This window comes from Pocillopora damicornis, chromosome 6, assembly GCF_964200805.1.
Source record: "Pocillopora damicornis chromosome 6, jaPocDami1.2, whole genome shotgun sequence".
Taxonomy (NCBI): domain Eukaryota; kingdom Metazoa; phylum Cnidaria; class Anthozoa; order Scleractinia; family Pocilloporidae; genus Pocillopora; species Pocillopora damicornis.
In genome coordinates this window covers 5,752,119-5,770,303 of record NC_142675.1, presented here as the reverse complement: position 1 = coordinate 5,770,303, position 18,185 = coordinate 5,752,119, and the positions used below count along the sequence as shown (strand labels likewise).

The 18,185-nt window shown below is 35.6% G+C and overlaps 1 protein-coding gene across 7 annotated transcripts; it reads right to left on the bottom strand.

The window, feature by feature from the left end:
- Positions 1-160: 160 nt before the first annotated feature.
- Positions 161-16,986, bottom strand: LOC113687119 (uncharacterized). 7 transcript variants are annotated; one of them, XR_016187931.1, is made up of 4 exons: positions 4,947-5,803; positions 2,760-3,864; positions 851-893; positions 161-476 (listed from the first exon to the last, which is right to left on the bottom strand). XR_016187931.1 is itself a non-coding variant. In XM_089210499.1 (3 exons), exons 1-3 carry the CDS (start codon positions 16,856-16,858, stop codon positions 409-411), a joined length of 486 nt encoding a protein of 161 aa, XP_089066625.1. In that variant the 5' UTR covers positions 16,859-16,986; the 3' UTR covers positions 161-408. The 7 variants fall into 7 exon arrangements, 4 of the variants coding, with proteins under 4 accessions (XP_089066625.1, XP_089066624.1, XP_089066626.1 ...); XR_016187930.1 differs by lacking the exons at positions 161-476; positions 851-893; positions 2,760-3,864; positions 4,947-5,803 and adding exons at positions 5,924-6,207; positions 6,426-6,654; positions 7,561-7,702; positions 16,484-16,980; XR_003447714.2 differs by lacking the exon at positions 851-893.
- Between the last annotated feature and the right edge of the window lie 1,199 nt (positions 16,987-18,185).

Genomic DNA, 18,185 nt, shown 5'->3' with positions numbered 1-18,185 from the left:
TCCACGATGCCGCTTGTCACGTGACAGGACTACGGAGCTTCTATTTTTGGGCTGCTAAGCAATGGAATAGCCTTTTAAATGATCTTCAGGGTATTAGGAATATAAAAAACTTCAAGAAAATACTATTTAACATTATATTTAATGAATGGAATAGGCATCATTGGCTTTTTGTCTTTTTATTATTATTATAAATTATGATTGTTAAACTGTAGAGATAGATAGTTGTGCCTGAAAAGCCCTGTTAAGGGAGACACAATTAAGTTTATGTATAGATGTATGTATGAGCAGCCGCTAATGGAGAAAATTATTAAAACCCCTGAATAAAGGCTTTTAGAAATGGTTGCAACTGCTTCAGCGTATTTTGATAATGTTGGAGAGAGAATTTTCTTTCCACAGCCAGCTGTGTCATTATGGCTTGCTCAACGAAGACTCAGCATCAGTCAGTAAGAAGTCATCTTCGTCGGTGAGGGCGTCAGCTGTTGGAGATAAATGAATGAAGAAACGAAATTACCCTTCGGCGCTCAGTTAAATATTTAAATATTAACTGCAGCAGAAGTTGATAATTACCGCATTCACTCGACAATCAAGTGCCTCAGCTTTTATTATTTCCTTTTGTGACAAAGATGCAACATTCATTCAGGCTTAACTTAATTAAGACTGCGCTCATTTTAAGAATCCTCTCTTCTCTAAAAAACGATGGAATGTTTGTAATTTATGGGGCACATATTAAACCACTATACTGAATGAGGCTACTAGGACGTAGAGTGAGGGTGATCTCACTGCTCTTACATTCAGTGTCTTTGTCCGTGCATTCAAATAATGATCTAGCCAAAAAATCGTACAAACTTACGGATCTTAGTTGCGAAGCAGGAATGAGTATTTGAAGACAAAATCTGTTTAAAAAAAGGTATGTGCAAATTAGCTTTTCATGAGAAGGAGGAAAACGTACCAGAGCTTTCCTTTAAGCCTATGGGGATACAACAACTGAGGTTGTGAAGTAATCAGTAGAGCTGAGAAACGTCTGGATTGTCACAAACGTTTGCGGGCTCACGTGTGAAAACCATAGCAGTACCGGCATAGTAAAATTTCAAAATTTTTGAAAATCCAAAAGCCAGGGGTGTTGTTGTTGTTGTTGTTGTTTTTTTAAGGGTAAGACGTAGGCATCAATATCGTTTGAATACTTAACACATTTTCTCGTAAACTGTTGTATGTCGATCGCGAGGATGCATTTTGTGTAAGTTGTGCTTCAGTTAAAGCGTTAATTGTGTGCTAGGCGGGCCTCAGCGACAAGGGTGTGGTTACTTTTGCGAATACGAAGGATATGAAATCTTTTAAAATCCTTTCTTTTTTCTTTTCAATTGTTTTCCTTTCCATTGGATTATACTGTTGATATGAATTCCAATGAAAATTCGCGACATGCGCAGATGTCCATCAACTCTTTCAAAGCAATTTAGACCTCAGTGCTTTTTCATTTGGTATGAGCAACATAACTTAATTAACCCAAATTTAAAAAACGTGTAGAACTTTTAGCTTTAGTTTATATAAAAAAACCGATTCTGTTCTTTTCCGGTCGATAGTGCCTTTATGCATAAAAAAGTATTTCTATAATAACGTTACTGGTCATTATTCCTTCACTTTTTGATGTATAAAGTGGAATAAATATGAACTCAAGTTGCTGGTGGTTTCGAATTATCATTACAAATAAGTGGTTTGCAGCTGCCACTAACAATTTTGCCGTAATCCAATGAATTTTTGATAAAAATTTATCACCAAAACTACTCTAATTAGCTTTTTCCTATTTTACTTAAAGTCATTCATTAGACCTTACATGTAAATGAAATGAACTAAGGTAGTAATATGAGTTTCAAAACATAAAGCTGATTTTTACAGTGCTAACATAGATAAATTTCCTTAACTCTTTTAAAAGCCGAAGCGATTGCCAAAAAGAAAAAATTAAAGAAGAGCGAATAATATCTTCATGATAACCCGAGCATTCAGATAAAAGTTTTTCTGCGCATTTTCGATCAGATCGGCAAAATCTGACCAGAATCACAAGGAAAGAGGAATTATTTTCCAATTCAGGTTTTAAAATCGACTTTAGATTTGGGAGTTTCCCTTTTACTTGCATGGCTCTTGTAACATCTTTTTTTCGATAGAAAATTAAAAAAATGGTAGGTTTGTTGTATTCGTTACATTTTTTCTTTTGTTTTTGTTTTGTATGCGTTTTGTTTGTTGTTCTCTTGTGTAGGTACATATGGTCTTCGTAGTGTTTTCATGTTTATTTTCCCTTATATTTAATTTCGTTTTAGATCAAAATGTTTGTAGCGGTAGAAAGTGCTAATTTCTGGTATAAGGGAAGATGTTTTTCATTTTGTGACAAGCGTGAGAGAAAAAAAAATCGGGGTCTCCCACGATAAGACAAAATCCAGACAGGGTTTCTGCTCCGATGCTTTACCAGTCACCTTTAAAGTTCACAGGTTGTGTTTGATTCGATGGTTGACTTCAATATCCATCTCTATCCCAAACAAGTAACATCTTTCCCTGCTATTTCTGTCATTGTAATTGGGAAATGCTCACTAGGACAGCTCAGTTTTAGTTCGATTTTCTCTTAGCTAATTAAAACCTTTGAAAATCCGGTACCATTGCCATACAATTGACATCAAAAACAGAATCAACTGACAAATCTTAACTACCCAAGGATGCATCAACTTTGTTTCACTTCCATCGACATAATCAGCGGTTGATTTGTGATAACTAACCTGTTGCAGTTCAAGTGAACTGACGTTGAAAAAGAGCCATCCGCTGTTTTGATATGTTGGTTTTAGATGCAAAATATTCGGGATGTCATAGTAGGCAATGCAATTTATGTGGCTGGTCTTCGTGAGCACGTTGAAAGAAGCACACGTTGGTCTTCGCAAGCAGATATCTAAACACTCCATTTCTGAAACAACCGAATGCTCTGAGAGCCTGAATTCTTCCTTGGTGGGTAACCTTCCTGGAATCTGGCGCGTTCGCAAGATGTCTCCAAAGTTTTCAGAAGAACTTTTACATGACTCCCTGCGAATAGTCATAACTAAAACAACAAAACTGAAAGAGAAACTCGGTCGTAGATTATGTTTCATCATTTCACTTTGATGTCCCATTTATATTCAAATTTCTCTGCCTAGTAAGAAATTCTTAATTAAATCGTTATGACACCTTTGAGTCACTATTAAACCATGGTGAAATATAAACATAATGGGATTTGTTCATTCATTACTTTTTTTTCCATTTGCGTTCATTTCATGAGTCGATCAATCAATTCGGCATGTCCCCAGGCAACTTTATCCCCCCTCTCACATTTGAAGATTGGTTTGCTGAAATACTAAATACTACTGGTTGATCGAATATTTAGATCTAATGCTGATAGATAGGCCACGGCACTTTTAAGCTTCGAGTACCTTTTGTATTTTGATCTTCATGTTCTAATCTATATTTTTTTACGTTGCAAATTACTGGCTTGCCAAATAAATTGCTAGTCTTGTTTGCTATTGTTGTTGACGCTGTTGAAGCTGCTGCTGCTCTTGTTGTTACTTTGAGAACAAATAATCCAAAATTTACGGATGGTACAGGTAAGAGTAGAAACCAAAATCAAGGCCACCCGAGTCCTTGTTTTACAAAAAAATTGAAAACGACAAAAACTTCACATGTATAATTTTCTTCTTTTGGAGTGGCACTACATGCTATAAATCACACTCAACGATTTTTGTTCGAGAGGCATATGTCTTTGTCCATGTTTTTCTCAGCACCACTTTTTTAATATATTGTTAATGTAAACAGAGCTCTTTTCCTTTATCTGCAGCCCACGTTTGCTTGCCATAGAATCTGACAAAATGAATAGAAAAAAAATAATTAAGATTTTAATAAGAAAAGACCCAAGAAAAAAAAGGGAAACGAAAACGAAGAGAAAGAGGAATAAAAACAAGGAAAATAAGATGAGAGCAAAAGACCAAGAAAGGTAAGAAATGAGGAGAAAAAGAGGGAATTAAAAAAGGAACCATGCCATCAAAAAAGAAAAAAACAAAAATAGAATCCTTAATTAATCACTCATATCAACTTTTGTCTTTTCTAGAAATCCACCAAAAAACTAGATCAATACGAGAAGAAATAAAATCCATAAAAAAAGGTTTGAAATCTGAGTCACTCCTCACACAATCATGAATATTCGTTATTTGATATTTTCCACAATTATTAGTTTCGATCGTTAAGATGTGCTTACCAAACTACACAGTGTCAGTTCCGTTATCGAATTGGCCTTATTGACATCTCTCTTGGTCAAATGTCAATCAGGAAAAGGCCAAAAGTTTCATCTGTGTTGTCATTTTAATACCAAATACATAAATTCTAGTGTTAACCTCTTTCCGAATAAAGCATATCACTTTCGCAAAGAAGTTGATGGGCCCAGCTTGATCTCTTTTCATGCATAAAATTCACATTTATACAGGCGGGGTCCCTTTGAGGAGAAAAAAAATATTCGATGAATACATTCGAAAGTGCATCTGTCAAATTGTCAGGCAAACATCTTCAAATTTTCTCTTCAAATCCTTTGCAATTTTTTTTGAGTTTTTATTACATTTAATCTTGACAGGTGACCCTTGGAAGCAAATTTATTGCATGACACGTTCTTCATTGCCGAGCTTTTGAACAAGGGGATTTGTCAAAGGCAAAATTTATACATTTGTTTTCTGTTCTTTTTTTTTGTTTGTTTACACTGCCGGAAGAAATTGTGAAGGGAGAAATTATCACGAAAAATTAAAATTTCCGCTCGGTCAAGACTCATTTATATTTATGCCTATAAGCCCTAAAATCCGGTTTAAATGATAAGCTATCATTGTACCAAGAGGCTAACCTATTTTGGATTTATAAAATCTGTGGTAATTCTAGCATGTCAAATACATGAAACTAACCTTTTGAAGTTCGTATGAGCTTGCGTTAAAATGCATCCATCCGGCTTTTGGATGGATCAGCTTTAGAAGCTGGTGGTGTGGGATATGTTTGTAAATTCTGCAACCCCACCTCTCTGGCCTTTTAACTACGCCAAAAGAACCACACATAACTGTTCGCAAGCATGTATCTAGGCATTCCATCATTGAATGAACGGGCTGTCTAGATAGGATGAATCCTTCATCATTAGACTGAAATTTTCCGGGAAGCTGACGAGTCTGTAAAATGTGTTCAAAGTTTTCTGCAGTGCCTGGACACGATTCGTTACTTGTGATTGCAACCAGAACAAGAACACACGAGGGAAAGATTGTGCGCAAATTCAGCCTCGTCATTCTAGTGATATACGTACTTAGTTTACAGTCTGTTTTCTCAAGGAATTGTGAGATCTCTAGATTGATCTTGACACAACCAAAATGCAATTGATTTCATCAAGCAACTTGTCTTATTAAAATTTTTCTGTTTGTTCCTTAGTTAATTTATGATTCGCTACATTTATAGCAGCCAGGTGAAAAATTGCTCGTCGATACTGCATTTCGAGTTTTATAAACACGTCAATGCAAATTTCCACATATATCATTATAAACCTACTCTACCAAAAGAGTGTGGGAAATGGTGAAGAAGGAAAATTTCTGTGGCGAAAATATGGACTGTATTTCAACAGAAAGGTCAAATGAATTCGCAGCTTTTCGGGAAAGATTGTAGGTTTATTGACCTAGTTCGTCGTCATGGCTTTACTTTTATCCCAATATTTCATTCACTTTTGAGCGTAGCTGTTCATTTACATCCTAGAAATGAATGGTGATAATAGATTGCTGTTATAACGAAATGCCATCCTATAACATAGCGCGCGTGCCTGCCCTATATAAGTCCTATTGAACCGCTATGAACAAAATCTTTATTTACGCACGGGCGTGCGTAAATACGTGAGCATTTTTTTTACCTGGCTTCAGTTTCCGTCCTGTTAAGCTGCAGTGCATTTTTCCCTCTCTTTCACATATGGAAGAAATCAGCGAAGAACTGCCCAATTTTTCTGTCGGCATTGACCTTTTAGGTCCTGATCCACCAAGCAACAAAAATAAAGCCGAAAAAAAAGTTGCAAGTTGCACGTTTCGCAAATTTGTCGGCAGACCAGCTGCAACAAATTTTGGCCAAAAAGACATTCACTGGGAACAAAAGAGTCATCAATTGGTCATTAACAACACTTGATGGTAAAATGTTTTCAACCTGGGGAATAAAGTGCACAGTTGTTAATTGGGAATTTACCAAAACAAAAAGAATCAAAGGCTTCTTCGCGCAGATCCTTGTTGTCGCTCTGTGACACTCAAAAAACTAGAGTTGCCCTCGGCTGCGCCTCGAGCTACTCTTACGCATTTTTTTTGCTCTCCAAACTTCCCGCGTGCATCCATATACGCACGCTAAGCATGAACAAATTCATAATTTACCGCCATCTTCGATGAATTCCCTTGCTTGTTCCTTGCTCTTCAATCACGTGGCTGATCACGGGGTTATTCAACGCTACACTGCACGCCATGGTTCTAGTGCTTCCGTAGGAAAATCATTTTGTATTTACATGTGCCACAAAGTGACATCCTGGACTGCACAGCGTGGGCCAATATTTTTTAAATGATAAGCAGGATCATACACCGATTTTGACTGGTTCTTGCTTATGGGCTATTAGAGGAAAGACACTTAAATTACGATACCATCAAGACCATTTGCTTTTTTAATAAATAAAAAAACAAATAGACTCTATGTTGAAAATAGACTCTATATGGGTCTGTGCAGTAGCAGATCAAACGAGACTTCAAAATGTGGTAAGAACATCAGTGACTCACTCGGCCGCGCCTGGTGAACTACATGTGCCACTTTTTTGTTCTTATCTTATTATGACGTTATGTGAGATCAATTACTTAACAGACCACGGAAATTTGCAATCAGTTTGTTAATTCAACCAGTTACAGTTACTCTGGTGCTGCCTTTTATTACATTCAATCTGTTCTCATATTTCTTCTCTTATATCCTGAAACTCGCGTAAGTTATGATTTTGCCTGCAAAAATGCTCATATTCATAGCAATGCCAGACAAATGTTAAGCGGTGCTAGGCAAACACTCCTCTTAAGGCTGTTTTTTACTTCCGGCAGATTCGGAGTCGAGTTTGTAACCAGAGCTGAAGAGTGATACAAACCAGTGAAAATCAAATCAGTGGAATCTGAAAAATAGTATCGATGATGCTTACAAGTCAGTCGTCCAGGATCCAAAGGAAACTGGACTGTCGTAGTCGCAAACCATCGAATGGCCTAAGATCTAACACTGTGATTCTTTCGTCCTTCCGCTTTTGTGTGCGATCCCGACGAATTTCTTTTCACTGTATCATAAGTGTCGAAGTCTAAAGTGGAACCGAAAGGAAATGAAAATGTTCTGTTTCACCCGAATCCGACTGCGACAAGCTTAAGACTCGAATTTTATGTGACTCTGACTCCGCGAAAGTGAAATAGCGCCTTTAGTTAGAGCGAAACACCAACTTAATTGAGATGCGGTAAGCACTACGCATTGTTTAACACCTATCTGACTTATTACCTGACATGACTAAAATTGTGGAACGATCTGACTTAAATGTGTGATGATTTCTTTCTTGTGGAGTGAACGAAGCCAAGTGACAAAATGACGGCAATGGTGGTCACTTCCTTCAACAACTTCCCTCAGGAGCTTTCAAAAGAATCTGTCAAATAGAATCACGAAATGAAAGAAATATTTAACATAGCAATTATCCTCGCATATATTTCATGCAAATAAAAAAAGAAGTTCGCAAATTATGTAAGGTGCGATCCTTCCGAGCGTATGGTAAAAATAATCAATAAGCAAAGCCGAGTTCATAACCCAAACTGGCGATTTCTTGGCGAACTCTCAAAGCTACAACCATAACTGGACTCGGTAAGAGTTCCACTTATGGAATTAATTCAGCAATAGTGAATAGGACATCATCATCGGTTTTTCAACAACTGAGTTTTGAAAGACTTCGGTATATAAGCATTTCTAATTCATTTCCTGGTTAATAGCTTTTTGAGTTATACAATACTGCAATTTATATGCGTCCTAATTTTAAAATCGAATTTGGTGGGAGCTCTAGCTGAAAGAAAAAGAGGTTAAGAGGCTACAGACTGCATACTGCGTCAGGGGTCAGAAATTTTAATACACGTGTACGTTGTTGAGGCGGGTGTGGACAGGATTGGTGCCATTGCTGTGTGAAACAACAGACTGCCTCCATAGTCACTCGAATAAAACTAAAGCAGTAACAGAAAGTCCAACAACATCAGAGGAAAAAAGCAAGAAAACGTGCTGTAGCAAGTGAATATGTTAGCTACGATCCGAAGATGATGACATAAATGATAAAGTACAAATTTTGAAATGATGAACTAAGGATTCCAAGACTTGTCTTTCTAATGAAACCAAAAGGTAGTAAAGAGTGACAAATCTCAAACAAATATCTATGACAGATATTAAAACACAAAATTGAAAAAATAGCTGACCTGCTGAAGCTTCGAGGCACTTATGCTGAAATGAATGAATCCTTTAGAATCATGCGTTGCCATCTTCTGTGAAAAATTTGCTACTTTGTTTATCAAACAGATCCAAGCAGTCCTTGTGCCACGCTTATGCCTTACTGCTTTCAAAGTAAAAGAAGCACACTGAGAAGTCCGTAAACAGATGTCAAGGCATTCCATTTTTGTTCGCACGATGGTTTCAATTATTCTGTTCCTTGGATGTGTACGTCCAGCCTTCCGACGATTTTTCAATCTATTCTGAAGGTCGTACAGAGCATCGTATGACGACTCACAACAAAGGGAACTTTCCAATACAAGAAAAATTAAACAGAATGCTAATTTAAGACCTAATTTCGTCATTTTTTTCTGCGTTCTATTTACAGAACTGGACAGCTTGATTCTAGACGGATGTGGTTCAAGTGTGTACGCTATGGTAATTTTCCTTATGACTGCGAAAAATATGCATTGACTTAATTTAATGAAGTAAGTCAAATTCTCTTTTCATCTTAATGCAGCTTTATTTAAAAAAAAGAACAAAAAAAGCTAAAACAAATTAACTTGAACAGCGTTTTTAATTTTTCACTTTTTATGGTTATAATAGATTTTTACCTCAGTATTCAAACCGCACAGATGTCACAGTTTACTTGACGTCAATGTTTTTCACACGCAATTTCTCCCTAATGAAACTGTAATTAAATGGTACACGGCAAACTGTCTTTGACGAAAATTGTATTTTGAATCTGACGTTCTTATATCAATCGCAATTCTTCCATACCATTTAGAGCCATTAGCCTTACTCCAAACATTCCCATTGTCTCACATTTAGACACTGTTTAATCAAGGAAAGGAAATGTAATATAGGTCCAACGCTAATGCACACCATTTAATTTTTTCGTCTTCCATTTGGTTTTTAATTTTTATGTTCATAATTCAGCACCAATGATAAATTTGTCCATTAAGTGCTTGCAGCTTCAACGTCGCAAGAAGTTAGAGACGGCCCAATATGCGCATTGAGTGTGGGAACACTTTGGGCAGGCTTCTCTTGGTGAAAAGGCCAAAATTCAATCCTTAACCAGCACGCAGAGTGTATAGAATGCAAAACAATGATTTATCTTGAAAAGGTTATCCAACATTGATTTATTATACATGACAGCTAAAATTGAAGCGGAAAAAGAGGAAATAAGCACTCATATATAAATTCTTCTTTATATTTCGTTAATTCCAAATAAAAACATAGTATTCAGCAATAGTTTCCCTGAAAGAAAAAAATGTTTGTGGGTTCATTAACTAGCAAATATTTGTACCGTTGATAATACCCTCATTAAAGGTTAAATAGAACGCTCGTAAAAAAGAAATTGGAAATGAAAAGTTAACGTTGTAATTATTTTTTGATTAATTTTTCACTCAAATCTATCTTAATTGTTTCAATTTAACCTACCTGACAATTTCTTGCGCTGTTTTCACCATTTTCACACATACACTCGTTAGTATATTTGTAATAAAAACATTAAAGCCTTTATTGTTTTCTTTTTGTACAACCTTGAACTTGCGGTCCACACGTATATACTAGCTATGTTGTATATATAAAAAATTAAAAGCTTAAATTTGAACATTATGACTTTAAAACAATTTAAAGACTTTGCCGGTAAAACATTTTGGACGTTCAGTACACACTAAATGTTACTCAATTTTCAAATTTGAAATTGAATCGTCACAGAGTTTTAGTTTAAAATATCCTGTCTACTTTATTATCGATAGGTTATAACTTTCATTCACTGTTCTGAAAAAGAACAGGAAGGGACTTCGTCATTAGGTTTTGTCTTGATACGCCAGTTATTTTTTTCCACTGCTATCTAGATCTCCGTCCGAAAAATCTCAGTGTCAATCCGATGAGCTTGATAGAGACCGATATCTTTCCTTTAGCAGGCTGAAGTCGAAGATGACAAAATCTGAGAGTGAAAGCATCAACTCCAAGTGAGTATCCCAAAAATCGCTCTAGAATTACCTTTGTTTTGGCAGACATTTATTTAAGTATAAACTAAAACAGTTGCTAGAGTTACGTTGAAGGAGCGCTCTGATTGGCTGCTCAAACTATGATAACCTTTGCAATTCACTTTCGAGGGATTTGAGCTCCGAAAATATTGTTCATGATGATAATAATAAATTTATAATACATTAATTAACTAATTAATTACTAATTGACATTATGGTTGCAAGAGTAAATTAATCTTATAATAAAGCTGGAATAGAACGCGCGCTGTCATTGGTTAAAAGAATGTGTTCTATCAGAGTACAAAACACGGAGCCGAGCTGAAGCTGTCACGCCATCTGCCAATTCCCACTTTCCGATCATCTCCCAGACTTCTCTCTTGCTTTTTTTCCTTAATTGAAAGTGAAATTTCGGAACAAGCGAGCCGGCAGGTAGCAACAGAAGAACCAAACAAAGGTTGTAAACATGCCAAGCACCGTAATTGACGCTCTCATAACTTGCGCAGAGACGAAAATCTTCAACGAGAAAACGAAATGACATTCCGAGTTTTGAAGGTTTTCACACTCAAGGTAGATTATGGCTTACGTGCGGTGACAAAAGTCAAACGAAACTAACATTCGTTTAATGTACGTAGTTTCGTGTTCAAAAACAAGACAGAAATGATGAAAAATATAGCTAAAGTGGCATAACTGTTGAATTAATAAAAACGATGAAGGTGTCAGAGCGACTGCGATCATGCTGAGGTCCTTCGCGGCTAGCTCACCATGGCGATCTCCCGCCATCACAGTGAAGTGAGCCACAGAAATTACATTGGCCACCATGCGGGTGAACAACTAAGAGTTTGCTCTGGTATCCTTTCCGAAGCACCTATCCGTAACATGACGAATATAGTTTCACTTCGGCTGCAAGTTCCCTGCGCGTTTAACTGCGAAGTTTCAAAACTTTGAAGATCATTTGTCCGTTCCATCCTGATTGAGATAGCCCTTTTAAAAAAATTCCTAGGCATTTACTAAGACCTTTTAAAATACCTAGATCTTCTAGAAAATATACTAAATATTTCTCGTTTCGAAAAACATTTATCATGTAGCCCTTTCAGGCGACGAAATAACGATACTTCAGTTTCCAAACGCGATGCGGATTATGGATTAAATTAGGAGTAAGCTTTCTGACTTCAACTGAGGCTTTGCGACGTTGGGAACTCATCTATGTAACGGTAAATATTATTTTGAAGTGTTGATATGTCCCAAAAGTACTTTCAATAGACCCTTTTTTAAAATCGTACAATTTTCAGAACTTTCAACACAAAACTAGCTAATTTCCTGTTCATAAATTCTACTCAACAAAACTTGCACGGGTCTTGTAAAAAGAAAAAATTTGCAAGTTTTTCGCTCCGTTTTTCGAAAGGTAAATAATATTTTTAAGTGTTGATATGTCCTAAAAGTATCGATTTTAAAACAGTGCAATTTCGGAAGTTTCAAAATCTTCAACCTAAACCTATGCAATTTTCTGGCTGGGAATTCTTGTAAACAGCGATCTAAGAGTGCTGAATCTACGAAGCGGTCTCGCACTTGCAAGAAATACGTACGTTTTTAGCTCCTAAGCAGAAAATTTACTATTCTTTGAATAGATATTTGGTCTTGAAATATTTCTTGATGGTTTTTTCCTCGTCATTTATTCATCGTTTTCGGATAGAACACGACTACCTGATAAACCCGACACAGTTGTAACAAACTCTTTTTTCGTGCACAACTCGTATTTGCATGCTATGTCATAAAATAATTTTTTCATGTTTTAGCTGTCCATTTGTCGAGTTTTAGATGCACTTGGGAAGTTTGGAGAGCACTCGAGAAGCTAGCGTTGCTATCGACTGCGCCTCCAACAACCATTATGCTGCTTGCGCGCTCTCCGAACTTCACGCCTGCATCCATAACTCGCGATCGATATAAGTACGCTAAGTATGAACCAATTATTTAAGGATAATCTCTTTGTGTTATATCATAGAGCCATTGGCTGCCTCCTAAATTTTGGTATAGAAAAACATCACCGAACGAGGAACCATTTAAACCATTTGCTGACGGTGTCATCTTAAGTGTTGACATTGGGACATATTTTTATCCTCTGAGGCGAGTCAAAGCGACATCCCGACGTCAATTAATGGATTTTGTAGACATTATAAAAATTTCCATAAACTCGCTCGATATTTCTGCGAGTTTTTTTTGGAAAAAGAGGGCGTATCTCTTCAAGTTTATGAGTGTTGAGACTAACACGACATGTTGATTAATTAACATCAAAATTTGAGGGAATATTTCAGTTATTTTTATTTTTTTATCATGAGGAAGTTTTTATTAATTTTAGCATTTAATGTTTTGTTTGAGCTGCGTAGATTGCCGTAAGACACTGTGAGGATCGCTCTCATCTTCAAAATCTAACGCCGCTAATGGCATCGGATATATTTTCTTAGCTTTGATTTCACAATAAGATAGAGACTCTTAGACGCCTTCATGACTTCCCCACCAAATGTCAGTTTCTGAGTGATATCTTCCGTGACGAATGAATCATTATTGTGTGTGCAAACCAGCAGGTTTTATGATAAATACTCTCTCCCTAGTAAAACAGTCATTAATCAAGTACTTCAGCTTTGGAAAAAACATCGAATGCTTTTTGTGGATTTGCATGCTCTTCATTTTGTGCATTTGGTTTTGGGAGGCTCATTGTCTGCAGCCGAGAATCTGACATGATCATATATATTAAAGATATGCAAATGCGGAAAGCAACCACAAATTAATTCATCTCATTGACGGTTTTTTTTTAATGGTACATGAAAATATGACAGCAATAGCTCTTTCATAATCCTTTACGTAAGCTTTTTGTTTTTGTAATATTAAAAACCTATGATATTTAATCTTTTAAGGTTTGGGAAAAAATATAGGGGTAGACTTTTCATTTTTTCCTATTGTGCTTAATTTTCTTATTTGAAAGGACAAATGCTCTAGATTTGGAGCTCCATGAATATGAAATATGTTTTGAGATTTGCCTTAAAAGCGATTTTGAAATCCACTAAGCAAACGATATATCATTCAAGTTCATGCAGAAGTTGAACAAAACAGTATTTTACAATTCAAAGAACTAACCTCTTGAAGATTATGAGAGCTTATGTTGAAATGAAGCCACACTTTTGATGGGACGAGCTCTGTATCCTGGGCAGATACACGTTGCTTAACTGAACAAATCCAAGGCCTCGTAGAATTCTTAGCATTAGTTTTTTTCATGTCGAAGAAATCACACTTTGTATTTCGAAGACAAAGATCTAGGCACTGAATTTTTGAAATAACAGGCGCTCCCAATAGCTTGATTGCATTGGTCCGAGGAAATTTCCCGCTTCGCTGATGGCTGTGCAAGATGCTTTGAAAAGCATTTTGGCAGGAATGACTTGGTGAGTGAACATCAAATGTTAGGCCTACTAGCAATGCCGCAGCAAAATAATCTTTCAACAACATGTTTTGCGCTTTAATGCCTAAGTTACTTAAATGACAACGGAAATGAAGTTTTTATAGCTCTGGCTGAAGATAATTAACAAAAGTGACGTTAAATTTGACGCGTGTCCTTTTATGGGTTGTTTATGACACAACTCGTCAATTCCACATTGAATAAAGTATGTTGAAGAATTGTTATTTAATCTATAGAATGAAATTTTCAAAACTAATAGATAACACATCACTTCAAACACGAACATTCATGATAAAGCAGATTTCCTACATCCCATATGATGTTCACAATTTTTTTTCCATTGGTCTAGATTATTTCAGATTTTTTTTAATTTTTAAATTAATAAATTGCTAAATTTGTAAATTTTCAAGTATTTCTAAATTTTCATATTTCTACTTATTTCAAAATTTCTAATTTTCTAACTTTTCTAAACTTCTAAACTGTACAAAACTTTTAAATTTGTAAACTTCTGATTTACTTCAATTATGGAAATGGCTGATTTCCAAAATTAAAGAAAAAATTATGAAAAATCTATCATTCCGCTAGAAAGGACGGAGATTATGAAATTGTAATGAAATATAAACAAACGACAGTAATAGCAACGGTGGTAAAAAATATCTTTTACAAGAAGTACAAATAAGGATATTTGACAATTTAAAATAAAGTTTGGTCTGGAAACTCATGGAACTTGAGGATAAAACCTAGTATACATTTCTATGAAAAAAAAATTAACTCAAAATTATGGCTACCCATGGTTTATTCTCTTATGCATAAGCTTATGAATTACTGCTCATAACAATTTTATTGTTCTACAAAGCAAATGTTAGTAACAGCTGTTTAAACAGTTACAGCTACAGGAAAAAAAAAAACTTTTTCAAATGTCTTGTGTGTTTTGTTCAATATAGCATCAAGAGAATGATATTCGCATAGAGCTGATGTTGAAAAGCTCGTGCAGCAAGTGGCGTGAATCTTTCGAAAGGCGCTCTTTACAATGCTACCACAAAAAAAATAGTTATTTTATATTCATCTGACATAAACAGCAGTTATGGTCTTTAATAATTTCAGCGGCCCTGCAAGTGCTTTTTGTTTTTTTTTTACTTTTCATGGGGAAGCCGTCTCAGCACTGAGATTTAGGAAACAACTTTAGTTTCATAATAGGAATATTATTTTCTTTTTAATTGCACATATGAAATTCTACGCTTTTATTTTAGAGGTGCAAAGTCAGCGACATTCTCGAGACGTTATATACTAGTTGTGCATCAACTACGTTGCAAAGGGGCATCAGATTTCTATTATTTTCAGATTTCAGAGACCTATTTGCGTGGAATTGTCAGCGAAGATGGCTAAGAAGTAAATAAATTGTAACTGCATATTTTTTCATCAATTGCGGTATGTTACAGTCATAAATACACTTGAATATCCATGTAATACTTTACGTCAAATTCCAACTTTTAACTTTGTCACGATAAGATTAATTAATGTACATGTATATGAAAAGAAAAATCAAAAGGGAATTGATTGGGTAAAAGAAATAGGCTGTATTCATTATAAATCCTTCCCAAATACCCTTAAATTTTTATCCCATATATTTTTGTTTCTTGTTTTGCTTCAGTTTTCATTTGATGTCTCCTGATGCCGGCGAAAAGTAAAATACAATTATCTCTGTGCTTTACATCAAATTTAACTAATCCAGGCTAATGTCACCTTTTTTTTAGGATCTCCAGTCTTATGAAATATCTTTCTATATTTTCTTTGTTTACCGTCCTATTTGTGCCTGAAGGTGTTCAACTCGAGTGCTACTCATTGGTGATTGGATGGAGTGCAATTTTAGATAATAGACTACGAATAAGCCAGGATATTCATTTTCATTATATGGATAACGATGAAATACCGAATTAGCTTTCGCTCAAAACATGATATCTTCACACTTTAAAGGAGATAACATGTTATCTCACATGTGAAGAGATCACTGTTGTTTTATTATACTTAAAATATACATATATATATATATATATATATATACATATCAAAGTGAATGATTTAGTTTTCCACTGATGTTTACATGATAAATAGACGATTCGTGTTCAAAATATTTCACTCGTTCGCTTCGCTCACCCGTTAAATATTTTTTTAACGCTCCAAGAGAAATTTCTAACCTCCGCACAGCCATGTAATATCCTCTGTATTAATTTTTACCAAGGAAACAATTTTTTCTTGTAAAGGTAGAAAAGAAAAAAAAATTAAAATAGGAAAGAGAATACCGGCTGTAGCTTCTAGCCAACATTTCAGTAATAGCCGTGGTTAGCTATGTTTTTTTTTTGCGCTCGGGAGACGAAGAGAAAAATAAAGAATAAAGAACCAAAAAAAAAATAGCAAAAGGCAACGACGAAAAAAGGAGCAAAATTAGACAAAGCGAATTAAAACACATAATCCGAAAGGAGAAGCATAACTCAGGGTACCGTAAACCAAATTTAAAGCTAACCTTTTGAAGTTCAAGGGAGCTGATGTTGTAATGAATCCAGTTTTTGAGTCCAGCGTTTGTTTCCTGCTTCTTTTCACTAGAATTTGAAATCCGGTATATCTTACATGCCCACATGTTCTTTTCGTTGTTAACCTTTTGTCTCATCTCAAAGCCGTCGCAAAGAGGATTCCTCAAGCATATTTCAAGACATTGCATCTTGGTGAAAACAAACTGCCTTGGAAGTGACACGGTTGAATTTGACAGCACCCTTCCTTCCCGCCGATGTTTTTGTAAGGTATCTCGAAATGATCTAAACCCTCTTTGGCATGGGTTAATCAGAGTACCAATTGCAAAAGCAGAGCAAACCACAACCGTTGCGATGTATAACTTTGCCATTTAATTGCCACAGCGGTAAGTCTTCCGAAAAAACACTCGTTAAATTCAATGTGAACAAATAACACTTATTTGCCCAAAACGCAAATTTTCTTTCATACGTACTATTTCCATTTTCTCGCCGGATATTTTAATATCTTTTTGTCAGAGTTAAATCAACAGATGGAAATCAAGGGATTAGGCCATATGCTAATGTTTGCTTAACATCCATTAAAACTCAGAAGCAAAACCAATCAGTGTGTTCCCGCCATCAAAATTTTAACCCCCCTTTTCGCGAGTAATTCTTTTCCTTTTTTTGCACTTTATTATTGCAATCTTGGGAAAAACAAGCCAGTATCATCTCATTGATTAAAAACAATTAGCTGGAAGCAGTAATATGTGTATTTTTTTTGTGTTGTCAAACACCATGCCAGAATTATTGACAGGATATGTTTCCTATATGACCAAAAACAAAGCAAGTACTTATTAAAAAAAAAAAAAACCAAGGTAGCTTTTACCTATTAACTTTCTGGAGTTTCTTTTTCCTTAAGACAGCTGCAAATCGAACCATCACGTACGGCTGTCATTCAGAGAGTTTCTGTTTTCTACTGATTGAAATGCACGCGGTGACTTGTTACCGGAACCTCGGAAATAATCTACCATTAGTTCTCCCTGAAGAAGACTGCTTTGGATACTCGAACTAAACAAAATTTATAAAACCAATTAGGATTCGTTCGCATCGGTATTAGCACTTATTTTCCAGATTAGAGTTTCATAATCAAGCATCGGTCGGGTAGATGTATCAACTTCCTTTTCTCTAGGCCCAGCATGTTCGAAAGTTCGATGATACTGTGCACAGGATGCATTGGATAGCGTTGTAGGTTTTAAACACTTATCTGATTGATAGCGATTTAGTCTTTGAATATCCGTCCTTTGAACAGTTAGAACCATATCTTATTGGAAGCTGGAAATGAATTTATAGATGTTTAGTGTTTAATTATGCGAAGTTTTGATGCGGTCGGTAAACTGTCTTTCTGGATTCAACCTTGCTGAATCAGACCAGGAAGCTTCACGACTTGGTGATGTGATTTGCTTGTTAAGCTTTGAATGTTTTATTAATGCTTTTAGAATGAAATGTGTCACGGATAAGTTCACTTTGAAAAATTAGCCCTTAAACAAGATGGCGTCATTTGTTGAAAATTCTCTCAAGCCTCGTTTACAATAGTATTTTTATAAATTATTTCGACTTTCTTGTTCTTTCTACGTGGATACGCTGCTCTTTTGGTTTCAGTGCTTTGGGAAAATTCTCTTCAAAAAATTTACCATACTGCACCTTATACGCGTGGGCGTA

What these genes read in the sequence shown, in the direction of transcription:
- LOC113687119 (XM_089210498.1), bottom strand. Translation starts at nt 3,143, where the DNA reads ATGGGACATCAAAGTGAAATGATGAAACATAATCTACGACCGAGTTTC. An exon ending in GTTCACTTGAACTGCAACAG is followed by an intron (nt 894 to 2,759) that starts GTTAGTTATCAC and finishes TTTTTTAAACAG; the next exon opens with ATTTTGTCTTCAAATACTCA. An exon ending in CTGCTTCGCAACTAAGATCC is followed by an intron (nt 477 to 850) that starts GTAAGTTTGTAC and finishes TATCTCCAACAG; the next exon opens with CTGACGCCCTCACCGACGAA.